Source organism: Phaseolus vulgaris, chromosome 3 (assembly GCF_000499845.2).
Source record: "Phaseolus vulgaris cultivar G19833 chromosome 3, P. vulgaris v2.0, whole genome shotgun sequence".
Taxonomy (NCBI): domain Eukaryota; kingdom Viridiplantae; phylum Streptophyta; class Magnoliopsida; order Fabales; family Fabaceae; genus Phaseolus; species Phaseolus vulgaris.
In genome coordinates, this window is record NC_023757.2 from 2,672,804 (window position 1) to 2,699,102 (window position 26,299).

Here is a 26,299-nt window from a genome sequence, read left to right on the forward strand (position 1 = left end):
TATTAATACAGATTTAAAAATAATAAAAAAATAAAATAAAATAATTGGTTGTTATGTCATAGGTGACGTCATGAACACCCACTGTCCCTATCTTAATAAGCAAACAAATAATAAGGACTATTGGAACACACTTCCAAACCGCCAAATATTGTATTAGAGAGAAACATAACATTTCTAAAATAATTTTATCTTTCCCATTAACCATTTCAAATTCTGTGTGACTTTTTATTTTATTTTTAATCAAGAGTGGAGTTTGATTTAATGAAACTAAAGTTCTTTGGGACATAGGGAAAAGGACTTTATAAAATTTTAAATATTTTTATTTTTAATAATTTGAGATAAACAAAATGGGCTACCATGTGCTGAATTTTTGTATTTTTGTTGACAAAATTATATGTAAATCTTAGTTTTATATAATAAAATGGAAGCAAAAAAAAAAAACCTATGGAAGGAACCTCTCAATGTTCATTATTCCCTTAATTATAAAGAGCACTTGCAGATCTCTGGTTTTGTTTATGACAACAAATGGCATCAAATGTGCTGACTAGTGGTGGTTGTTTAATATTTTATGTTCTATTTAGATTATTAAACAAAACATGAGATAAAAAAAATACAAATAAAATATAATTGTAATAGAAAAAAAATACACTTGTTTGTTTAAATTTTAATAATTTATATCAAGGGTATATTGAATTTTTTAGTTAATTTTTTTTATCTTTTAATAAATAAAAATAGTTTTTCATTTAATAAAATACGTGCTGCGAGCTTTTTCTTTCCAAATATAGTTATGTAATTTCTCCCCTCAAAATAAACCACATGTATATTTTTTAAACTTTTCAAATCATTATTTTAAAATTAATTTTTTAAATTGCATTATTTAAATTTAAAAAGTTAGATGTGTTTCCGACATTCAGATAAAAAAGTGAAGAACTTTTTTTCTCCACTGTTGAGACAAGATGTAAAAATGAATTGTGAAATTAATTGAAAAGTGAATTTAAGTTTTTCATGTTAGTTTTTATTAACATAAAATTATGTATAAGAATATTTTTAATTATGTATAAGATAAGAATAATTAATGGATATTTTGAGTGATAATTATATTTGAAAGTTATAGATAAATAAAATAAATATAAAGTATTTGTGTAGAATGAATAAAAAGATGTTGTTAATTGTGATGGCTTAATGATTCAAAATGGAACACGTATTTAAGTGCGTTAATAATTGTTATCTGCGTGAATGGGACAAAGGTGTTGACTTGGTTGACCTCGAATTCCAAGCCCACCAAAAGGTCTTCAACCACTAAAACCAAACACAAATTCCAAAATAAATATCAAGGATTTTATTCAATCTTCTTTATCATAATTGAGTACGTGGATGGATATATTAACTCCCAACATAGGTTTATTAACTTTTTAACTTTACACTTTTCTAGATTATTACAATAGATGAGATTAAATCGAGTTTAATCCATAAAAAAACAGCTAATTTTTCAAGTTAATGATGATAAATGAAAATGGTTAACTAATGTTTTTTTTACTAATTCATACATGTTTATATTTATGGGTTTTTAAAATAATATAAATATAATTGAGAAATTAAAAAAATTACAAATGGATCTCATTATGTAAATATAATTTATTTTTAAGGAATTTACAACTTATATTTCTTCTTTTCTATAATTTGTTTTACATCTCTATATTTTACCGAAAATATTTGGTAAGCTCTTAAAATTTATGTAAAACTTTTTTTCCAAACAACAAACACAGGTTAATGGTTCCTTGCACAATATCATATATTTTTCTTGAGATAGATCATTTAATAATAATAAGTAATCTAAAAATATATAGTCTTTCGAAATAATAATGAAGTATTCAATGCAAGATAAAAGAATCCTAATGATAAAAATAGCTTTTATCTCCTATATTTTTTATGTTTGATGTTTTATATAGATATCTTAGTATGCAAAGACACTGACAACTACGATAATCATTTCACCAAAAACATTAAGATGAGAATGACTGCCAAAATCATAATCTCACTATATCATTATTTACTTTAAGTCACACTTATATAACAACATGTAAAAAGTCGTTTCCTAAAATAGGAATAAACAACAGTTTTTGAATGTTGGGAGAAAAATATAAAAAAATTGTTACTTATTCGATTATGGACAGCAGACATGATATTTTAGACCACAATAATGTAAGTATTTTTAATCTCATTTCAATCAATATATTTTAAACTTTAAATATTGAACCACATTTATTTATCGTTGCCTTTTATATATCATTAAAGTTATATATACAAATCCCAAACCCTAAATCTTAATTCCCTAACCTTCACTTTTTCTTAATATTACATACTTGTATAGAGTGAATAGAGTTTGAATTTTTTAAATTGTATCTATAGAATATGAATAGGTGTGTTTAAAGTTGCAAGACTCTTAAAAGATGATATTGGGTATTTTGATACTTTTTTTTTTCCTTTATGTACAGTGTTGTGCACACAAATGTACACTGTTGGACAATAACATAAAAAGAAATATATATATATATCCCTAGTATTCTATTTTTATTTATTTATTTTATGTTAATAATAATAAAAAATTGCTAGTTACCCAAATTTAAAACACATAAACAACAAACTAAGTAACTTAGGAAAGAAGCCCATGATCTTAAATCTTAACTTAGATAGTCTTCATGCAAAAAGAAAAAGATAAGAGTAGGTTAATCTTACAAAAGCCTATAAATAAACAAATTGATAATTTCCCTTCAAGTATTCCAGAACTTTTTGTTAAAACAGCATGAAATTTTTTTATTATATATATATATATTATTTATCGGAGTTATTTATTAACATACTTTTATAAATAAGATGTAAATTCGGAAGAGAAAAACAACTTAATTCGCAAATAAAAACCTATTTCACTTGTTAAAAACGTGGAGTTGAGAGGGCATTAAATTTATAAGAGATATAATATGGGAAGTTGAAGAAGAATAGATGAGATGATGACGTGGAGGTTTGAGAGTGAAACAGCAGAAGTGCTTAGAAACCCAATGCTTATCTGCAAGCAGTAGCAAACAAAGAAAAGAGAAAATAAAAACAAAGAAAGAAAGAAAGGAGGTGGTAAGGTAACTACTAATAATGTGAATCCATGATGTTATGTTTTCTCTCTCATCAATGGCCACAGATTCATAACCATTATGCTGTCCAGTTACGACACCCTCCACTTGGCCGAATACTATTTGACTTTCCAACACGTTTATGCGTGCCATGTCGGCAACATAACTTCAGGTCTTTGGTTCTCACAAAATTATTACTACTTCTGTTTGGTGCATTTTTTTTCCTTTCTTTGTCACCAACTGGTACCATATCTTAAATACTATAGCGTCTCATTAAGCATGGTCCCGCTCTCCGATGTGGGACTAGAATAATCAACTTGCACGAACAAATAATAACAATAACTGAATAACACATTCAATAATGGATGGAGTAGATCAGATAACCACCACAATGTCCATTTAAAGCCTAATTCCATATATTTTCTCACATCAAAATTTATTAATTGTACTATATGAGATGAGTACGATAAAATCACTAAAATTTAATATAAAAAAATAATTTTTAAGTTAAATTAAAATTTATAAAATTAACTTATAAAATAAAGTTTGCACTTATACATACTTATATATTATGAAAGAAGTTGATTAGAATCTTTAATATTAAAAAAAATCCTCAAATATAAATTAATTTCAAAAATTAAAATAATTTAACTAAATTAAAAATTATGGATATCAAATTAATTTATATTATTAATATAAATTTATAAAATGATTTCTAAATTGATATCTAACAATTAACTATCAATGTTTTAACTACTTACTATTTTATGTTTTAAATTAGTCTCTATTAATCTTTTTAGAGACTAATTTATAACCTAAAATATTAATAACTAAAACTTAGATAACTAATTTAAATAAAAATTTAAAATTATTAATAATAATAAAAATCATTTTAAATATAAATATTTTTTTAGTTTTTAAAATAGTATATAATTTAATGAATATAGTAATTAATTAATTTTTATCTCTAGATTTAATAAAAAAAATTTGTAATGTGGTGAGAATTTCTTTCTTTTTTCTTTTTTTCATATAATACCAAAATACAACTTCTTTTTCTATGTAACCCAGTTTCTGTTTTTCAATCCTTAAATTTTGATTTTGTAATTTCATCAAGATATCTAACATAAATAGAATACATTATGAGTGTTAACTACTGAGCTTAATTTGAGCAAAAATGGCTTTGATAAAGTCAAACACAGTGAGACCCCATTAGATATCCAATCTGTGGATCTAAAGTCCAAAACCACGGAAAGTTCAAAAATCAACAGCCAAAAGCTGTGTGTGTGGTTTGACATAATTCAAAGAAATAAACCCTACTTTTCATATTCTTTTTTCAGAATAATTTTGAAAAAGAATAGCAACTGCTTCTGGAAACAAAATATCTATGAGCAAATTTCAGTTCCAAAGAACCACTTCTAGTCCAGTTTCTCCCACTCCTTTTTTTATTCTTCACTTTCTTATTATGAGTGTAGAAAAAAATGAAACACACACACCCTCTTTCTTATCTTCTCACTATCAGTCTGCAGAAAAAAGGCTTTATCTGACACACCCCTCTCAAACAATGTTGAAATGGCTATGTGGCACACAGGTGCAGTGGGGCTCAGTGGAATACTAAAATGAGCAAAATGGCATGGTGCTCACACCTTACTTAGTCAACAAAAGCAACTTAGGGTTTTTGACAGAGAGAGAAAAGAGGCACTTCAAAGGCTAAAACTATACCACTTGCTTCCTACTTGCCATCCTAAGCCAATCATATGCTTTCATCACCAAGTGGCTCTCTGTCTCTTCTCATTGGTTGCTTTTTAAAAACAATGCACTGCACCAGCTGTAACCTTTCTTCTCATTGGCTTACCCTAACAGGAATGGAATGGAAACAGAATCTTCCTACATGTTCAACCTTCTCCCTATTTTTATTTAAGGGAACCTTCTCACTGCCAACACCATTTTTTTCTTATTTCATATCAAATATCTTATTCATGAATTTGATTCAAGGAGTTTACTACAGTTGTATCAGATCTTATACACTTGAAAACCATGCTTAGAACAACTCTAATTCTTCAACCATATTTTTATATCAGCAATCAATTCAAACTGTATCTGCAGAAGATATAAATCTTCTTCTTATATATCAAACTGAATAATGAAACTTTTATTGACACTAATAATACAATTTTAAACTATAATGTTGCTCTCTTTTAATTTCTATTTTGTAATTTAGACCCTTCTTTGGTTATTTTAGCTTCCCTTTTATAGAGAATTTACAATTTGGATTTAATATTTACTGATTTTATGTTTTGTATTTAGTTAATTGGTTTCCTCTTTATGATGATATCTTAAATAAATATTTTAGTTTTGAGATTGAATTGAATCAGAATAAGAGAATACACACGTAAAATTAAGGATTTTTAACACACGTAATTTTTTTAAAATTTATAAAAACTTAATCTTAAGAAAATAGAAGAGCAAAATTATAAATATAAAAATTAAGAGGAATCAAGCTTTTAATTTATAAAATTTAAATGTGCTTCATTGAGTAAGAAACATAATCTTTGGAATAAATTGGACTTAATGATTAAAATATGTCATAATTTGTTTCAATTATTGAGGCGTTAAAGAGAAAGGTGTTGTCCCAATGGTACAGTATTAGAACTTAACTCCACCATGTGAAGTTTTGTGGACATGGTTTGGCCAAATTTATTTATATTTGCGATACTAATTTGAAAAAAAATCATAATTAATACGTAAAGATATTTCTTCTTTTTTTTGGCCAAAAACATTGCCAAAAATTAATTTTATTTGAGTTAGAAATGTACATAACATGATAGGACTAACTTTTTTCAACATAAAATACACAAAAGCTTCAACCTACAATTTTATTATAGAGCAAAAAAGTATATGTGTCATTTAGACTAATTATCTTGTAACTATATACAAATTAAAATTCGAATGTACGTAATATCATCTTTTCTATTGTTAATGTTCAATGCATACTTATTATTTGCATTACTTCAATATGTAAGGGTAAGTATGTTAACATATTTAATATATACTCGTGTAAAAATTATTATTCATTATATATAAACTAAAAAGAATATTTCATGCATAACTGATAACATTATGTATTTTTATAAACTATGTTTTATTTTATTTTATAAGTGGTATAATTTGCAAATAAAATAAGTAATCTTTAATTAAACCCTTGGTCAAAAGACAGCATACCCATTTCAATAATTAAAGAAAAAAAATTACTTTAACATTGTCACAATATAAAGATACCAGTTTACAATTGAATAAAGTATAATTTCACAATTTTATTTTAATAAAAAATTATTTCTCTTTACATTTTTTAATTTTGGGTAAGATTGTCAACATATCACTATTCATTAAAAAAACACTCATGAAGTGAAATGAATTGTTTTTGAAACACTACTAGAAGCTCCTAGGGTTTTAATTAGTGAGGTATAGTAAAAGATTTGGTGTGATCTGAAAGATATTGAAACCTCCTTCAAAGTTGAACTATAGTTCTTGGGGCCATGAAAGTTAGCAGCAAAATACTGATAAATGATGATGATCCAAATCAATTATAGTATTTTGAGAATCTTAAAGTTATGTATGAGCATGAAAAGTAGTTTACGTTGGTAGAGTGTAGACCTACACTTGCCCACATGATTATGTCATATGATTATCGGAATCACTTAATTAATCAACATCAACAATGGTTTAATTAATCACACATGCCAATATTTAATGGTATAAGATAACCATCAAACTGGTTAGTGAGTTGTACAGTTTATACCATCACGTGCTTTGACCACAAAAGATGGGCTATTTTCCACGTCGGTAAGGAATCAAGCAACCGTCAAACATATAATAAGCACATCATAGCACCAGATTATCGTATGAGGTTTTTTTTTAAAAATAATAATAATAAATAATAACAATTGGTGCATTAATTAATTAATGTAGTGCCTCTTTTTTGGAGCTTTGTTGCGTCGTGTGAATGGGGAGAAAAAAGCACAAAGTTGGAAGAAAAACAGAAACAATTGAATCCAACAAATGCGTGTTGTTGACGCATAAGAAAGTTCTATACCATAAATATCATTGACACTCTATAAGAAGAAAGTGTGGCCCCCTTTTTTTTTCTTTCTGCCAGTTTTTAAATTTATGTTGTATAAATAATAATTAGGAAAAAAAATGTAATATTGTGTTTTCTGTAAAGTAAAAAATGTAGTGTACTTTGAATTTCAAGTTATGGTGATGGAGAACCGAGCGTCTCAAAAAAGAGCACAATATTGTAAAATATTGAGTATAAATGAAAATTTAGATTATAAGAAAATAGGAATAGATAATGATAAGTGTACTTGGAGATATATCGGCCTCCGATGAAAAAGTATTGTGTGAAGTACTTATTATACTTGTACGGTCCCGAATCGGGTAGGTATTTGGCCGAGTTCACTAAGGGCTCATCAGGGGAAGGTGATAGCATGAGAGCTAACAGACCCAAAAACACAACCTGTTTTGGTCTTGGTTCAGTATTGCGCAACGTCAGCAAGGGACAAATTCCACTAAAGGAAAGTATATCGTTTTTCCTACACACATATTCCCGATAGCGTAATAAATATAAATATCATATTCCCAATAGCGTAATGAATATAAATGTCATATCCCCGATAACGTAATAAATATTATCTCCAGTATTCCTGATTACATTGTTTAACTATTCCGATTTATATACTTTATATCCAGATTTTATAGAAAGTTACTATGAAATGACACATTAATGTCGGGAAAGACCAATGTCAGAAATCCAAGCTCATGTATGCTTATAAATAGGCAACCGCCTACAAGGAGTTTCCAACTTGCATCTTTGCAGTATATTTTACCATACACATTATATTTTGTGCTCTCACTGACTTGAGCGTTGGAGTGTAATCGCATGTGGAGCCCCCCTCATCCCCAGAAGATCGGTTTGCTGAAACCTGGAGGTCATTCTTAAGCACCTCATCCACTAGCCGACCAACCACCAAAAAAGAATTCGAGAAGAGCTCATCCATACTCTGACCGACTTCGAGCCGGCGAGAACAATAACTATATTTAATATTATATTTAGTACTTATGGTGGCACTCAATGGTACAAAATTAACTACAAAGAGTTAATAAAAACTTTATTATGAGATTATATGTAGATAGAGATAGTGTTATTTAATAGGATTTTTTTCATCTATAAATTAAATTAAGTGGAATATTTTAACAATGTTCCAACTTATGTACACACAAAAAAATTATGTCTCCAAACACAAAAAAATCCAATTTGTACCAAGTACAAACCTACACTACACACTACACTAAAGAGAAATTTATAGAAACCTTATATCCAAAACAAGGAATCTATTCAACTACTAAAAAAATTGACAAAAATCAAAATATATAACTAAGTTTAAATCAAAAAAACAATTTATGTAAACGATCAAACACATTAGCAATGAATATCAGGTTAATGATCTGTTACTCTTTAGGTACTATCATCGAGTAGCGAAACTTATGATTTGTTACTACTTAGGTACTATCATTGAGTAGCGAAACTTATGGTAAGCTTTAAAAAATCTAGTTTGCAACACATGTGTCGAGAAGATAACTATCGAACAAATGTGTTGTCCAAATTAGCAAGTAATGAAAGAAAAGGTCGACATGACACAGTTCTACAACAAATGCTAACAAGACCCACAATTTTGGAACATGGGAATGCATAAACGCGAGCCGAAAAAAAGCAAATTGGGTCTTGCAGATGAAGAAAGTCGTGGAAGACTAAGATGTTGGGATAGGTACACAAGACCCAACATCAGAAAAGAAGGCATCTTGAATCGTTATAATTAGGAAAAATCGTTCTAAAAGAGAATATTCTACACCTCTACTTAAGTGTGTGGTGGAACCCGAAGTTGAGTAGATCATCACGAGTTACACAATGAAATTTGTGGGTTACACTCAAGAAGTAGGACAATGGAGGCACAAGTATTAAAGGTTGGATATTACTAGCCTACTTTAAGATCCGACTACGCCAAATATAATAAAAGGTGTAAAATTTGTCAAAAAATGGTCCCTTAATACACCTCTCATCACACAACCTCTATGCTATCAGTTCACACTAGTCGTTTACGTTAACAAAAATGGACATAATAGGTCTCTTCCCGCCTACTACGGGGCAGAGGAGATTTTTGTTAGTAGTAGTTGTCTACTTCACCAAATGGATAGATGTCAAACCCCTCACCAAGATAATCAACAAGCAGTCCTACAATTTGTATGGAAAAACATCATTTGTCAATTTGGGATCCCCTACACTATCATCAACAATAAAGGGAAAAAATTCACTAACCACAAACTTGGAGAATTTTATGACAGCCTCAACATCAAGCACAAAATGAGTTTCATCGAGGCACCCACAAATGAACATTCAGTCTAAGGCCTCCAACAAAGTCAATCTTATCGAGCTCAAGAAGAGGCTAGGCTCGACTAAAGATAGGTGGACGGAGGAACTCCTTGAGGCTTTGTGAGCATATTGATGCACACCCCACTCGACAATAGGTGAGACACCTTACAATTTGATCTATGACACAAATGTTATGTTGCCTATGGAAGTTGGCAAGCAGACAATTCACTGGAACCTCGAGAGCTTGAACCTTAATACCAACTGAGTTGGACTTGTTGCAAGAATTGCACGATAATGCCAAGGTAAGGGATGAACCCTGCAAATTGAGGGGAACCGGGAGGTACAACATGAAGACCATGAAGACTAAGTTGAGATCATTTCAAGAATGGGACTTAGTATGGAGAATGAGGGGAGAAGCACGTAAGCAATTGACATACGGTAAGTTCGCATCAAATTGGGAAAGTTTGTTCCAAAGAAAGAAAAAGCTATAAAATAGAGCCTAAATCTAGCATCTGGATGCTCGAGATATACCGAGAACATTGAATGTCAACCATTTAAAGTTCTATTTTAGCTTATAAAATGCAAACATGTGTACTCTTTCATACTGCTGGTATTTTTCCCAACGAGTGTTTTGGTCAGGGAGGTTTTAACGAGGCACCTTTAGCAATAAAATCATCCCTTCTATAAACTCAGTATAATGTAAAATACATAATGTTCTTAGTAAATAAAGAATTTACCAGAGTGAATCCTTGTTGAGAATGACCAAGTAAAATAAAAACGTTCTTGGTCAAGGAAGAATCCATCCAAGTGGATCATTCCCAAGATGACAACGTAAAATACAAAATGTTCTCGGTCAAGGAAGAATTTACCAAACTGAATCCTTATCGAGAATGACCTAATAGAATAAAAACGTTTTTGGTCAATGAAGAATTCACCCTTGTGTATCCCTGCTGAGAACGAAAATGTAAAATATAGAATATTTTCGATCAAGGAAGAATTCACCAAAGTGAATCCCTACCGAAAATCATCGAGTAAAATATAAACATTCTTAGTTAAGAAAGGATTCACTCATGTGGATCCCTACCGATAACAAAAACGTAAAATGCAAAATTTTCTTATCAAGGACGAATTCACTAAAGTTAACCAATACCAAGAACGACCGAGAAAAATAAAAATGTTCTCCGTCAAAATCTAAAGTCTCGATACATTGTTCCCGCAACTATTCAAGTTGACTCTCGCCATTGCCAACTCGGCCTCCAATTCTTTATTCTTGCTTGAAATAGAATTGTTGACATCTAGGGCCGATTGGAGAGAAGTTGTTGACTCGTTCAACTGAGCCCACAATTTTTCTACCTCAGACAAGCTTTTATTTTTTTTCTCAACAGATCTAAGACCATGTGTTTGTCAATGACCAATGTCTGAGAGCATAGTTCCATAAAGGTGTCACATAGTTCGCTTGGTTGGGTCGAGACGAAAGTTTCTTACTCATACGAGTTCAGGCTAACTACGACATCCTCAACCATGTGTAGGTAATGATCGAGGAAGTCCAAGCCAAATGAACTTGACCTTCCGGGACCCCTATTGCACGATTTAGGGGACCTACCCGATGACAAGCGATCTGAGTGTCGCTTGGACGACCTGCCATGCTCTTTCTCCTTCAACTTTTTCTTTGGATTGGTGGGAGGATGAATATTCTCTGATTTTGGCTTGATCGTTATCAGCACCATAACCTCAATGACATTGTTACCCTAACCTTTGCTTTTTGATGCATGCTTAGCTCCTTTAAGTAGTTCTTATTGTCGTCGTGATTTAAACTACCCATTATGCCTAAAAAAACAAGTCAACAAAATCCCGAACTCGACTATCCACCCACCCATAATTGGGTTCCTAACTATCATCACCTAACTCCTCAACCACACTTGGTGACTCGGGAGGTGCATGACCTAGACTTAACCACAGTCCCACTTACAGACTTGTGACCAACCCGAGACATCATACTAGGAAAACATGGTTACCTTTAAAAGAAGACTATTCAATCAACACACTCTCAGACTCTCTGGCATGTCAACATATCATATGAACGCTCTCAAACAGTACAAAGGACTTAACAATATCATTAATTAATATCGCACAATAAATATCAATAAATCACGGTTAAAAGATATTTGCATTGGGCCTAACTTAATCATCCGTACATTCAAAGACTCAAAAAAATTACTATAAATAGGCGAACACTCGTCAAAAGGTATTGAAAATCTAACTCTAAACTTATAACCTTAACTACAACTTAAACCAACTTGAACGTCAAATATATTTGTAAATATCACCTGCCAAAGTTGAAAAACTTAAAGAATGACTCAAGAATCCAAAAAACTGAAAAGACAACCTTGAAAAAACATAATTTTTTTTTTATCTCAATAACATGTATATTTAAAAAGAATTGTAAATGATATTCCATTATTGTTTAGAAAATATATAACTAAGTCAATTTGTCATAACTTATCTCTTACCAACTTATTTTGATGGCATATATTCTAATTAATATGAAATATTATCTGTATTCGAAATACTTGAGAGTGAATAGGTTCTCAAGTTTACCAATTTCTTTCTCAATTTTACTTCAATAGGAAACAACTATACAAATCATACAATCACACTTGAACAGGAAACAAATCAAAGAGAGTGGTGACGTGTAAAGAAATGGTGTGTGCACATAGTGTTACACATTTCTGCATCAGTGCCTGTGATGCAATTTTACTAATGCAGATTACAGATTGATGACACAAGTGCAAACAGTAAAAGGAGTGCAGTGTTAGAAATTGATGACAAAGTTCCAAGTGGTTGAAGGGGATATAGAGAAACAGATCCTTCTATCTTCTTTAAGCCAATGAAACCAAAAAGGAAATCCCATTAGAAAGAAAAAGCAATGGATGATGCGATCATCGTAGTGAGATAATCAAGTAATCATTATTAAACACACTAAATGAAGCACGTTAGCAATAAAAACGTTAATATATTCATACGTGTGTGACATCGTTATCTCAATTGCGAGAATATGTGCTTATGAGATTATGTTAAAAGCATGTAATTAAAGACTCCACGAACCATGATGATTTCACCACAAAACGTGTATGCGTGGAACCACCTTTTTGCAAACAAACGTGTGGCATTTTGTTGTTTTCTAATTTGTTGTCGTGGCACCTTTGGTTTTAGTTTTTTCTTGGGTGACGCAGCAACATAATCTCAAGTTTTAAATCTAAGTCATCACCAACTTGAAAGCAGCCTTAGGTAAGCCAGAAGGGGAAGTGGGAACAAGTGAGGCACTTCGATCAAATTAATTACTTCTATAAGTAAATAAAATTAGGTATGTGAGATAATCATACAACTTTTTTTTAATATGGAGAAAAGTCCAATGATAAAGATAAATGGCAACTTTTGCTTTTGCTTTAGGGTGAACAAAGAAAAATAATATCAAACTAAAACATTTACTAGTAGAAAATTAGTAAATAAAAAATAATAATTAATTTTTATATTGATTTAATTATATATAATTTCAAAAAATTAAAAATTATTAATATTTAAATTAGTTTATATTATTGAAAAATAATTTTTAACTTAATATTTAATTAATTAACAACGTTTTTAAATTAGATTCTAAAATTGGTAGCTAAAATTTTTATAATTAATTAGATATCAATTCAAAAATTATTTATCAATAATAGAAACGGTTTTCGAACGGGGTTGGAATCAAGAAAACGGTTACCTTTTTTCTTAGTCGGTCAGTCTACCTTTTCCTCTCTTTTCTTGAAATGGTCTTCGTGTTTTCCTTTCATCGCTCCACTCCTCTTCTATGTAAACTCCAAGCTCAGATTGTACCTGTAGAAGACACTCTAAGACTCAAGTGAGATTTCGGTATTCTGTGTTATTAGTATTGGGTGATGACGTACTGATTATTGGAATTTGTGCCTATTTATACGATCGTCATGGACCCCTTGTTATTGGACCAGATTAGGGATTTGAATCACAATTAGAAGTGTATTACCTAATGTTTGACCACTGATTAGTCTTGTTAATCCTGTTTGGACATAATGGTTATGATCGTGTCGATCGACCTTGACCGAGTGCTGGGATTTCAAGTGTCGTACGGATCCGATCGGTACAGAAGCTAATTTATAATTTTTAAAATAATATCTAATTTAATTAATATAATAGTTAATTATTTTTTATTTTTAAAATTAATTGATATTTAATAATAGAAATGTGAAAAATAATAGGTTTCTCACCTCAGTCACTTAGTCACCCTTTATTCTTCTTCCTCCATTGAAGACCCTTTTGTCGGAATTTGTTTGGTTGATTTGTGATAAGGGTGTTCTGACATATGCGAAAGAGATGAAATGGCACCCAATATCCTTGAGATTACCTTTGGGATTCTTTATTATTAAAAGTGAGAGACACACTTTTGCGCTGTTATCTAACATCAAAAGGTGACTTGCGTTCATACTGTCAAGGAACAACATTAACAACATCAACCACCTTTCAAAAAAGTGGATCAGATTCTTATATAAATTGCAGGCCATTGAAGAGATTAATTATTCATCAAGTAGTAGTACATGCAAATTTTATTGGTTGATTACAATTTTAGTTTCATCGCTTTCATTTTCTATGTTTTGATTCTATTGGGTTATGCAAACATCTCAAATGTATAATTTTAGTCTTTTAGTTTTTAGTTTTTAGTTGTTGTGAATTGAATATCAAATATCATGATTCAAGGATTTAGTTTCTTCATTAATTAGCTTAAATATGTTGGCCTTAAATTAAGTAATGACACACTTAAAAGTTTGAAATGGTAAAATTGCAATACGTTAAGGATTAAGTTGCTAAAATTAGATTTTAGGAGACTTCAATTTTTAATCAAAATTTAAGAATTTTTCATCCCTAGTTAAGACATGGAGTTATAATTACGAATAACTTTTATTCTAAAAGTATATTGATTTAGTAGAGAAAATATATACCTCATTTCTTATTCGTATATAAAAAAAAAGAATTTTGTTTGTTTATGGATCGAGAAAGTGTTTTTTTCTCTATTTGTTGATCTATAAAATTTGTATGCAAATCATTTCTAAAATTTCAGACACTCTCTAGCTTTTGGTCGGAATGAAAAATGTTTACAAAAGATTTTTCGGCACTTGAGTAAATATTCAATAGCTGAAATAGTAAATAAGATAAAAACATACTTTTTCCGGGTAACATTTACTTATTTATTGAGGTAGTTTCGAATACTATTCATGTTTAACCTAAATTATTACGCCTTTTTATATTAATTTATTTTAGTGTAACAATACGAATTGATTATAATTTATGAATTAATTTTAATTATTATTAAACCATTTATCATTTTGGATTGTTAAGATAATCTCGATCTAAATATACTAGCCAGTCTTCTCAGCCATATACCATAAAAATTTAAATTATTAAAATTTTACATTTACAATATCAAAATACCTAATATATATAATTAGTATAGTTATGATATTCTATAAACAAGTTGCTATCAGATACCGAAAGATTAAACTAATTTACATATAGCAATACTCAAAAAAATGGAATTAGCATAATTTACATATAAAATATTAAATTTCAATTATTATATACTTGAACAGAAAATAAAAAGCTGGAATAGCTCAGTTGGTTAGAGCGTGTGGCTGTTAACCACAAGGTCGGAGGTTCAACCCCTCCTTCTAGCGTTTTATATTTTTTTTAATATTGTTAACAATTTTTTTATCGATAAAAAAACTTGAAAATAAATATTTTTAAAGCATGTGACGTGAGTTAAAGCTTGATTTCCACTAACAAAAAATAAAAAATATTAATTTATTAAAATGTGAAATGTATGTTTTTATTGTTGAGAATCATCACCATTCCACTTAAACTATTTATTTCACTGCCTTATCTATATACTTTCACCTATAGGAATAAATAATGAAAAAAAAAAAACGTTGATGAAAATTCCATTATAAAGGGTTGTGGGAAAGAATATGATTATGGAGAGAAAAGGGTAGTGGTTGTGCTTAAGTTCTGTGCATGGCATTAGTTAAAAGTGTTTAGGGTATGATTGGTTTGGTGAATTAACCATACTTTGGAGCAGTCTAAGTTCGGTTTTGAAAGTGATTAGACCCACAAAAGACAAACACGATTGTTTGAGGGATTATTATTGAAAACAACCCAAACAAAGAAAATAAAAACAAAAGATAATATTTATTTATTTATTTATTATGATTAATTTAATATATTTGTGGTGTGTAAAAGGCCATAGGATCTAAAAGTAGTACACATATATTTGATGCAACCATAATTTTATGAGATTTGGTGGACTTTGACGTTTATATTATTCTATACAGCAGCCCTAAAAGTGCAAACCGACAATTGACCTATTTCATATGATAAACATTAATCTAATTATTTATTCATATACTTTTCGTTGCCACGTGGGCATGCCACAAGATCATCACAAAAAAAACCTATATATTAAGTTCTTAAAAATAAAAATATCTATTGTTTTTTTCTCTTTATAAAAAGCTTTTATGTTAGTATCATTGATACTTGACATTTCAGTTAGACGAACATCTCAAATAATAACAATCATTTTTTATTAAAAAAAATATTATTAAAAAAATATGAGAGGACTAGATCAAAATGCATATGTTAACAAAAATGATACATAAATAGACTATACATATTAATAAAAAATTCTAATAACATACTAAATGAACCCTATTATACTTTATTCTTGTATATATTGTTCAATGATGTTCTACTTGAAAACATTTAAGCTTATAGCATTTGGATTTTTTTTTATTTTTTTGTGTATTTCCATATAAGAGAATGCTAGATCTATGTGATGGTTTAAATTTTTTTATACGGGTTCATCCATTTATATTTATTCATTCTTTATAGATAAAAAAAAACATTAAACTTATTTTTATTTTATTTTTTTAGTACCAAGAAAATAATATTTTAGTAGAATTTTGAATTTTGCAATTTATTCTCATTAGTATGTTTGAGTCCTTTAAATTTTTATAAGACAAAGGAAGTAATTTTCACATGAATACAAGATTCGATGAATTATATTACAAAATGGTATTCAGAAAACATAATCAAAATTTGGAAAGAATTGCATATAGGTTGGTATTTTGGAGAAATAATAATCAATATTTTATTAGAAAAACAATGGAATATTATCATTTAATGAATATAAGAAATAGTAATGTGATCGTTCTAGATGAGATTGAAATACTCGTTTGTAAAGAAAAAGAACAGAAGAAAATCTCAAGAATCTTGCATGAGAATAAGATCTTATCTGAAAGAGATTTAAAATGCAAAAAAGATTGAAACACTCGTTTCTGAAGATAATTTCGATGAATTGATAACCGTCCTAATCTTTTTCAGATAAACCTTAAGAATATCTAATTCTTAGGGAAATTTAAATACCACTAATTGTGGATGCCAAAACAACTTAGATAATTAGCTTTAAAAAATAATTAATGATGAACAGTATCACTGCATGTGGAGTTGTTTACGATGACAAAATTATGTATTTTATTACTCTTGATTTCCCTTGATTTTTTGGGGAAAAAAAGTTTGAAAAATATTGATTAATGCTATATACTTTATAGGACATAAATAAATTAATATAAATATTCAGATAATTAGCATAAAAATGAAGTGCAAATGAATGATTGTACTATGTGTTCACTTCCCTTGTCTGGTCTAATCATTGGCCAACCATTTGTCAAGCTCAAACCTCAATTTTCATGATGCAAGCAATATTTCATTATCAAATTAACATCCTCACCAAAATTTAAATACAATTTTAGCATAATTTTGAATTCATTATTATATCAAATCTATACATCAAATCTATAAAAAAATATTTAAAGCTTTAGATGGTAGAGCAAGGCTGAGTTGCAGGGTTTGTTGATAGATATATGTAGTTAATTTGAATTCGTCATAATTGTCCGTATGATTTAGAATTTGTCTTTGATATGTTTTATGTATAGAGTCACACGATGACTGGTTTGCATAAGGGTTTAGGTATTTTTGAAATATCTCTATTATTTATTCGTTTTTTATTGATAAAAAAAATTGTGTGTTGTTTTATCTCGAGTCCGTTGAGATTACATCACTACATCCAAAATCAAAATTTCATTACAATTTTGATTTTAAGAGATGTATCAATAAATTAAGATAAAAATGTGTATATAAATTGTTCGACCTCAACTCCAGAACAAAACGGTGTGAAACAGGGTTTAGGGTTTAGGGTTTAAGGTTTAGGGTTTAGAGTTTAGGGTTTAGGGTTTAGGATATATAAATATTTTGTAGTGAATATCACTTCAAACATTTTAGTTAAAGCAATATATCATTTAATGATATATATTTATAATTTTTCTCTCTAACATTGGTGGTTCATGTATTTAACCTACGTAGCCTTATGGTTGGTGCCCTAGCTTGTGGACCAGATATAAATTATGGGTGTCAACTAATAAAATATATATATATATATATATATATATATATATATATAAAGATGTGATGTGAGTTAATGAAATGTGTATGAGTAATTTTGATATTTAGATTTCTTGAATTAAGTTTGTGGTTCGATTTTGCAGTAAGAAAGAGATCGGTTGAGTGTTAAATAAACTTTATATATTTTTTAGTTAGACATTAAAATAGATATACCAAACTTGCTTAACCAGGGAATTATTAACATGATAATATTTATAAAATTATGTTTAACTTTTAATATCATGTGCGAAACCTTGAATATATCTTTTGAGAAATTAATCTTTTAATATAGTTAGTCTAAGTGGTTTAAAATGTTTTTGTATTTCGTCTAACATACATAAATCTTAAACATTTCATAATACATATTACATTATAATAAATAAATATTTTATGCTTGTAAAAATTATACAATTATTTTCATTATTTTAAGAAAAACTTAAAAAGTCTTGTCAACATTAAGATTTTTTTTTTTTTTTAAGAATACGTTAAAAATTGCTTCATATAAACTACTTATCTGAAAAAGATAAATATCAGTGTTGTGAAGTCATGCTATGGAAATTTTATCTTTTATAGTAGATGTTTTGTCATATGTATAAATATTAAATTATTATAAATTATAAATTGGATGTGAATGTCAACAAACATATCTACTAATGAAGATGTTACTCTAAATAAGATTATTCAAGATTTTAAAAAATTAACAAAGGAAATAAACAAAATGTGTAAATTGAATGATAAAAAAGTAAAAAAGCAATAAAAGTGCTTAAAATAAATAATTAAAACAGATAAATTACCAAAAAGTAAAAAAAAAACATAAAATACTTGAATATGAAAATAGAAACAAATATTAACAAAGAGAACATAATCTAAAGTTTACGCTGATGTGTACCATTCCCAACACTTATTACATAACTACTAATTAAGTCAAAGCGTTTATAAAACATCAATTTTAACTATTCATAATTTTCTCTCTTCATTATATTGATCAACATAATTTGGATTATGAAAATAGAAACAAATATTAACAAGGAGATTAAGAAATTTTCATGCAAGCAAACTCATTATACTCTTTCCAACATAACATTTTATATTAACTAAATAATTCGTTGAATACAACATATATTAACATATTTCGTTTTTAATAAAATAAAAATATATATAACTTTAGTAAAAAAAAAAAATGTTTAATTTTATTTAAAATTAGTTAATAATTAAAGATAATTAAACACGTTTTTAGTATTTATAATTGTTACATGTGTTCGATTGTTACATATCCTTTTTCCTTCTAAAAATTTAAATTTTTTAATGGATCTTCTAATGTTAATTATATATTAAGGTTATTTCGTCCTTTAATAAATACACATAATAATTCTTAAAGACCAAATTCAATACTTAATTATATTAATCATTAATAGAATTCAAACAAAATTAATATAATTAAAGTTATTTTATTAAGATTTTAATTTTTTTATTATACTAAACATAAAATATACTAACTTTTATTATACTTAACCGATCATTTAATTTTTTTATATTTAATTTTTTATATTTAATTTATATATTATCAATTCCTTATCTTAAAACATTATGCTGAGGAAAATGTTGAAAATTGGGTTAATTTAAACGGAAGTGACCTAAACGAAGCAGAGAAGAGTCCGTAAATACAGGAAATCATTGGTCACTATTATTTATTATTATTATTATTATTATAACAAAGTAAACTTTAACCTTAATTCAACCTCATAAAACCTGTTTAAAGATGAAATTTACACTCATTTATATACTATGAAATGTCATAATTTTTAATTGATGTGAGATCTTCAACACATCTTCCACACGTCAAAGTTACCAACTCGTACGTGGAACTATATATTATGGATGATTCGATTACGATTCGATAACGGGTGATCTGATAAGTCTAATAAACAATTGTTAAGATAGACTCAAAATAACTCTGATATCAGGTGAACTTTAAGCTTAACTCAATCTCATAAAATTGACTTAAAAAATAAAATGTCATAATAATCTCTAAATGTATTATTATTATTATATTGTTATTATTATATTATTATTATATTATTATTATTATTATTACTTTTTAATTTTTATCTTCTCACAAACTAACTGTTGTCACACGCACGTTCCCACTTGGTAGGAGGACAAGTTTTCCGTATGTACGTCTTTGTTTTTGTTCCTTCTACAACAACAATAACGTATGTCTACTATTCTCTCTCTTCCTCTCGAATACCATTTATTTTATTTCATATATAAAGTGATACCACCCATAAATTGTTAGAAAGATATTATCATTTAATTTATAACTTATTTTACTAAATTAAAATATAAAGTAGTTTGTTAAACAAATTTATCTCTTACAATAAAATAATTTTTTCTAGAAAAGTTATTAAAATACTATTCAAACTAATTATAATATTTTTATTTACACTTTTTACTTTGGTAAAAATCCTTCACTCATCACGTCTTATCTAATTTATAGCATATTATAATAGTTCTTTTTGAGATATTAGGGTAAATTTAATTGGAAGTGTGATAACTATTTATTTTTACTATTTTTAATTATTACATTTATTAGACTATTTATTTTTACTATTTTTAATTATTACATTTATTAGACTATTTATTTTAATTATTAATTAAATATTATTAATCTTGTTAGAAAATCACTCTTATTATCTTTAATAATTTTTTTCTCAATTATATTTGTAATTAAAAAAAAAACTTGAGACTTAAAGAATCTAAACTTAGTTAGATTTAAAAAACTAGAGTGATATATTTGAATCTTTTAAGATAGAAGATGCAAACTTTAAACCAACGCGTTTGTTAGCGATACTTCTTTGACTCGTGTACAAAAATTTCCTCTAACTTTCTTTCATGGCTTCTGTGGCTGAAAACTTTTAGGTTTAGAATAAATTATGTTAGAATGCACAATATATAAATATATATATATATGTAATTATAATTCAAATAAAATGTTCTCAATCATCTAGAAAGTAATCAAGTTCAGATTTGATTTCTGAAGTTAATTAAAATTAAGATGAAATATTTAAATAATGAGTTGCCAAATTCTACCACTTTCAACAAGTGAATTAATTATATTTTGATATTATTAACCCTAGTAATCTGAGCAAATTCCTTTAGTATAAATAAACACTTTAAAAAGCGTCTTTTAACATAAAATATTATTGTTTTCATTATATTTGAAATTTACAAAATAACTTTTCCATAAACAAAAAAAAAATTATGTACAAGTAAAAAATATTTTTAAAAAGTTGACACGAAAAGAATTTCTACTACTTTGTTTATAGATGAGAATTAATTTTAATTCATAAAAAATATTTTAGTTTTCAATCCTAGAATTGATATGAAAGAATTTAGCAAAACATAAAATATATATTTACTGACTTTGTTATAGGTATATAAAATATTCAAACTTAAATGTTTAGTATCCAAAACCTCTTTCAGTATAATGAATGAGTCATTAGTATATAACTAATGAATCTTAATAAATTACAATTAATAAAAATCGGTTGCTTTTATTACTTTGACAAAGGAGAGAATCTAAATCCTACGTTATCCAAAATTGTTCTAGGATGAGATTATCCATAGAGTTAATTACTAAGAATAGCAACTAAATACAAATAGGTAAGACAAACAAATCATATTTCAAACAAATTCACCACTTAAATATTACCATGTTTAGATGAAAACATTATCTTTGAAGAGCATTAACTACTCGTTACATAGTTAAAAATACCCTTAAATTAATGTGAGTATCAGAATTTAATATTGAACTCTTAATATTATAAATCTTTATCATATTAATCATCAATTCAATTAAACATAATGTTAATATTAATCATAAATTCAATTAAACATAATGTTAAGATTATTTATGATTTTATGATTATAATAACTACTGAAAAGCCTACAAAATATAATCTTTCATAATATACAAACTAACTCAATGAATATATATGATACAGATGATTGTTGTTACTTAAGATAGATGTCAAATTACATAATATTTAACCTAACAACTTTTTTATAAAAAAAAAAATTAATTCAATAAATATATTATCTTTATTATTTTTATTGATTTAAACATAAAAAAACCTTATTTAGATGGATCTTCCTTCTTTTCTGTTTTGATGATCTGACAATAGTTTATTCATAGAGTAAGTTTCACATCATAATTACAAAATTCTCCGAATTCATTTTCAGTAAATAAATATATATATTTTATAGTATTATTGAAAAATTTGGTGAGATTATTAGTATTGTTATGATGTAGAATTGAGGGCCCACATAAGAATGACGGTAAGGAGAGACCCACCGTCTGCAGCACCATGGTTTTATGAAACTATTCCGTGTGAGTCCCTGCTAAGGGCAAGGACTTCTCCGTACACAATAATACTAATAATAATAATAATTATTATTATTATTATTTTGACATGCAATTTGCTTACCCACCCCTTCGATTATTTAGTGACCACCCCTTTTGTGAAGTATCCTTATATGTAACCTCATCCACAGTGATAATATGATTCAACACAAGAGTGTGGCCCCAACACTCTTTCTCTGGATCAATAAATTGCTATATAGGCAGAGTCTATAATGCACCACAAGGGTTGTCTCAATCTGTACCTTCAACCTTCCAAGTCATTCTAAGAACTTTCATTTTGGAAAATCAATCAATGAATCAATGAATGAATCAATGCACTCCTCTTCCTCCTCCTCCCACTTGAACAAACCATGTAATTGGAATAGAAAACTTGATATTTTTGTGGTTTTTTGTTTTGTTTTGGAGAGAAGATAGTAGGGTTGAACCTGGCTAATAAGACAAAGTGGAACTTGGGAGGAGGAATGAGATGAAGCCAAGTGGGTAAGAATTTGTTGTTGGATGACCATGTCCCTTCTTCAATGCCTATCCATCCCTCCAATTAAACTCTTAACCCCACGACCCACACCCCTCCAACTCCACTCACCAACTTCACTTTCCCTTTTCACTCCTCTTCATTTTTTATGTTTACCCTTCCAACACCAAATAATACACATTTTTCCATAAAATAAGCACAATTCAGATAACACAAACTAAAGAGTTGTGTTGTGCACAGTAGCACCAACGTTCAGGGGGGATGAACTTCACCAATTACAGGTCCACCCTCCTCATGTGAACCCCATCAACTTGCTAATAAACTAGGACCCACCTCACATACAAAGCCCACAACTCAAACATAACCCTCACTCATAATCCTTTTTACCCTCTTCTTCCCATTCCTCACAGTCCCCACTTTCACACCATGAATCTTCCTAGTCCCTCCCCCATCCCAGTTGACCCACACCCCACACACACATACAACAAACACACACTCTCTCCTCAATTTACAACATTATTGTTAAACACAAACTATGCAACTAGTTATTAATATCACACCTCATCATTAATAAATTGTCCCAACTAAGCATATTTCCTTTCAAACTTAGGATAATATTAGAATAACATATTTACTAGGGACACTTTCCTTCTCTATATATTACCTCCTCAAACAACCCCTATTCCCACCCAAACAAACACATCTCTCCTGCTATGCTACCTCTTAGTCAAACAAACTAACAAACCATCTTTCCTCTTTTCTCTCTCTCTTTTCTTCTTTCTATCTTCAAATTACAAACTAATTACCTCCACAAATGGACTGCATGGATGAGAGCACCACCACTGAATCGCTCTCCATCAGCCTTTCTCCGACCATATCGTCGGAGGACAAGCTGGTTCCGCCATCCAAGAACCTATCTCCTCCTCCGCCCTCCAACACCCTGTGCCGCGTCGGCAGCGGCGCCAGCGCAATCGTGGATCCTGATGGCGCCGGGAACACCGAGGCGGAGTCCAGGAAGCTTCCGTCGTCCAAGTACAAAGGCGTCGTGCCGCAACCCAACGGACGCTGGGGCGCCCAGATTTACGAGAAGCACCAGCGCGTGTGGCTCGGAACCTTCAACGAGGAGGACGAGGCGGCCAGGGCGTACGACATCGCGGCGCAGCGCTTCCGCGGCAAGGACGCGGTCACCAACTTCAAGCCCGTCTCCGGCGGAGACGGCGACGACGACGACGGCGAGGCGGAGTTTCTCAACTCGCATTCCAAGTCGGAGATCGTCGACATGCTCAGGAAGCACACGTACAATGACGAGCTGGAGCAGAGCAAGCGCAGCCGCGGAGTCGTCCGGCGGCGCGGCGGAGCCGCCGGTGCCGGAACCGGGAACTCGATCTCCGGCGCGTGTTTTGTGAAGGCGCGTGAGCAGCTCTTCGAGAAGGCGGTCACGCCGAGCGACGTGGGGAAGTTGAACCGGTTGGTGATCCCGAAGCAGCACGCGGAGAAGCACTTTCCGCTGCAGAGCGTTAACGGCGTCAGCGCCACGGCGGCGAAGGGCGTTTTGTTGAACTTCGAAGACGTTGGGGGGAAAGTGTGGCGGTTCCGCTACTCGTATTGGAACAGTAGCCAGAGTTACGTTTTGACCAAAGGTTGGAGCCGGTTCGTTAAAGAGAAGAATCTGAAAGCCGGTGACACGGTTTGCTTCCACCGGTCCACTGGACCGGACAAGCAGCTCTATATCGATTGGAAGGCGCGGAATAATAGCGTTAACGAGGTTGGGTTGTTCGGACCGGTCGGACCGGTGGTTGAACCGATTCAGATGGTTCGGCTCTTCGGCGTGAACATTTTGAAACTACCCGGTTCGGAGGCTAACAATAACAATAATGCAAGCGCAACCATTCCCGGGTTCTGCAATGGCAAAAGAAGAGAAATGGAGCTGTTTTCGTTAGAGTGTAGCAAGAAACCCAAGATTATTGGTGCTTTGTAACATTACGTTAGAGAAACTTCGTTTTTGTTTTGTTTTTTGTTTTTTGTTCTGAGAGCGATGAAAGGAAGAAGGTGGTGTAGAGGCAAGTTGCTAAAGGTGGATTGTATATTACTTAATTAGACGCTGAAATTAGGTGTAATGTGACAAAAAGTGTACAAGGGAAAAAAAAGGGGTTTTAAGAGGGGGGAGAAGAAGAAGAAAAAAAAGAAGAAAGCATAACTGTTTAATTGTACATGTTGAATCGTTTGAATGATGATTATTTTGATGGCATCTGATGTTGTTTCTATTTTTTGGATTGTGGGGGTGAGGGAAATATGGGTCATAGGTTTCCGAAAATATCAGTGTTGACAGAGAAAAATAGAAGTGTGTTTTGTTGGTGATGGTTAGAGGGGGTTGTAATTAATTTTGGTGGTGTGCATTTTGGGTAATGATGATAATGAGGTGTGTTTGGGAGGTTGTGTGAGAATTGGTTAAGAAGAAATAATAGAAAAAGAAAATAGGGAGAGAGGAAAGAGGGGGACCCTTATAGGTAAGAAAGTGTGAACAAGTTGATAATGAGACATTTGTCCAATAAAGAAAGAGGTTGTTGGCAAGTGGGCATGGTGATTGTGTTGTGTACACTGTACATTCCCTCATTGCTTCTAATCTTAAAACCCCCTTCCCAGTACGTCGCTTTTGGAACGGTCAACTTTACATGAACCTTTCTTTCTGCCATAATTCGGCACTACTGCAGAATCTTGAACTCAGATTTTGCTCGACACATCTTATTACCAATACCAATACCAACATCATTTTGAGAATCACGATTCTTCGCATATGCTTCAAATCAACTTCATCTTATATATAATAACTTCTTCTTCAAACATTGGAATGGAGAGAAATGTTACCTCACTTTACTCAATGCCTTTCTTTTTTTACTTTTCTTGTCCTCCTCTCTCTCTCTGGTAAACTCTAGGTTTTGATGGTACTTGTAAAAGATACTCCGATACTTAAGTGAGATTTTGATATTTAGTGTTTGGTACAAGTAATGCATGATGATATATCTTTTTCTCGAAACTTGGAAATATTTATATGATTACCATGCGTCATTTGTTATTGGGTCAAATTAGGGTTTTAAGCATAATTAAGGGTGTGTTTGCCTAATATATAATCACGGTTTAACTTTATTAACCTCTTGGTAGAATTAATGAATCTGGTTATATTGGTCGACACTAACTGAATATTGAGACCTCCATCTCTCATCCTGGACATAACTAAATTTTAATTCTGACACTACAAGAAAATCATTAAGTAGAAATCAATTTTTAGAGACCAAAAT

General features: G+C 30.0%; 1 protein-coding gene and 1 non-coding gene across 2 annotated transcripts; both read left to right on the forward strand.

The window, feature by feature from the left end:
* Window positions 1-15,216: 15,216 nt before the first annotated feature.
* On the forward strand, window positions 15,217-15,290 carry TRNAN-GUU (transfer RNA asparagine (anticodon GUU)). The gene has a single exon. It is a non-coding gene; the product is annotated as a tRNA-Asn (tRNA).
* Window positions 15,291-22,924: 7,634 nt separating this feature from the next.
* Window positions 22,925-25,251, forward strand: LOC137806247 (AP2/ERF and B3 domain-containing transcription repressor TEM1-like). Its single transcript, XM_068606251.1, has one exon. The coding sequence runs from the start codon at window positions 23,818-23,820 to the stop codon at window positions 24,979-24,981; it is 1,164 nt and encodes a 387-aa protein (XP_068462352.1). The 5' UTR covers window positions 22,925-23,817; the 3' UTR covers window positions 24,982-25,251.
* Window positions 25,252-26,299: the final 1,048 nt, after the last annotated feature.

Coding starts and splice junctions, on each gene's coding strand:
- LOC137806247 (XM_068606251.1), top strand. CDS start 23,818: ATGGACTGCATGGATGAGAGCACCACCACTGAATCGCTCTCCATCAGC.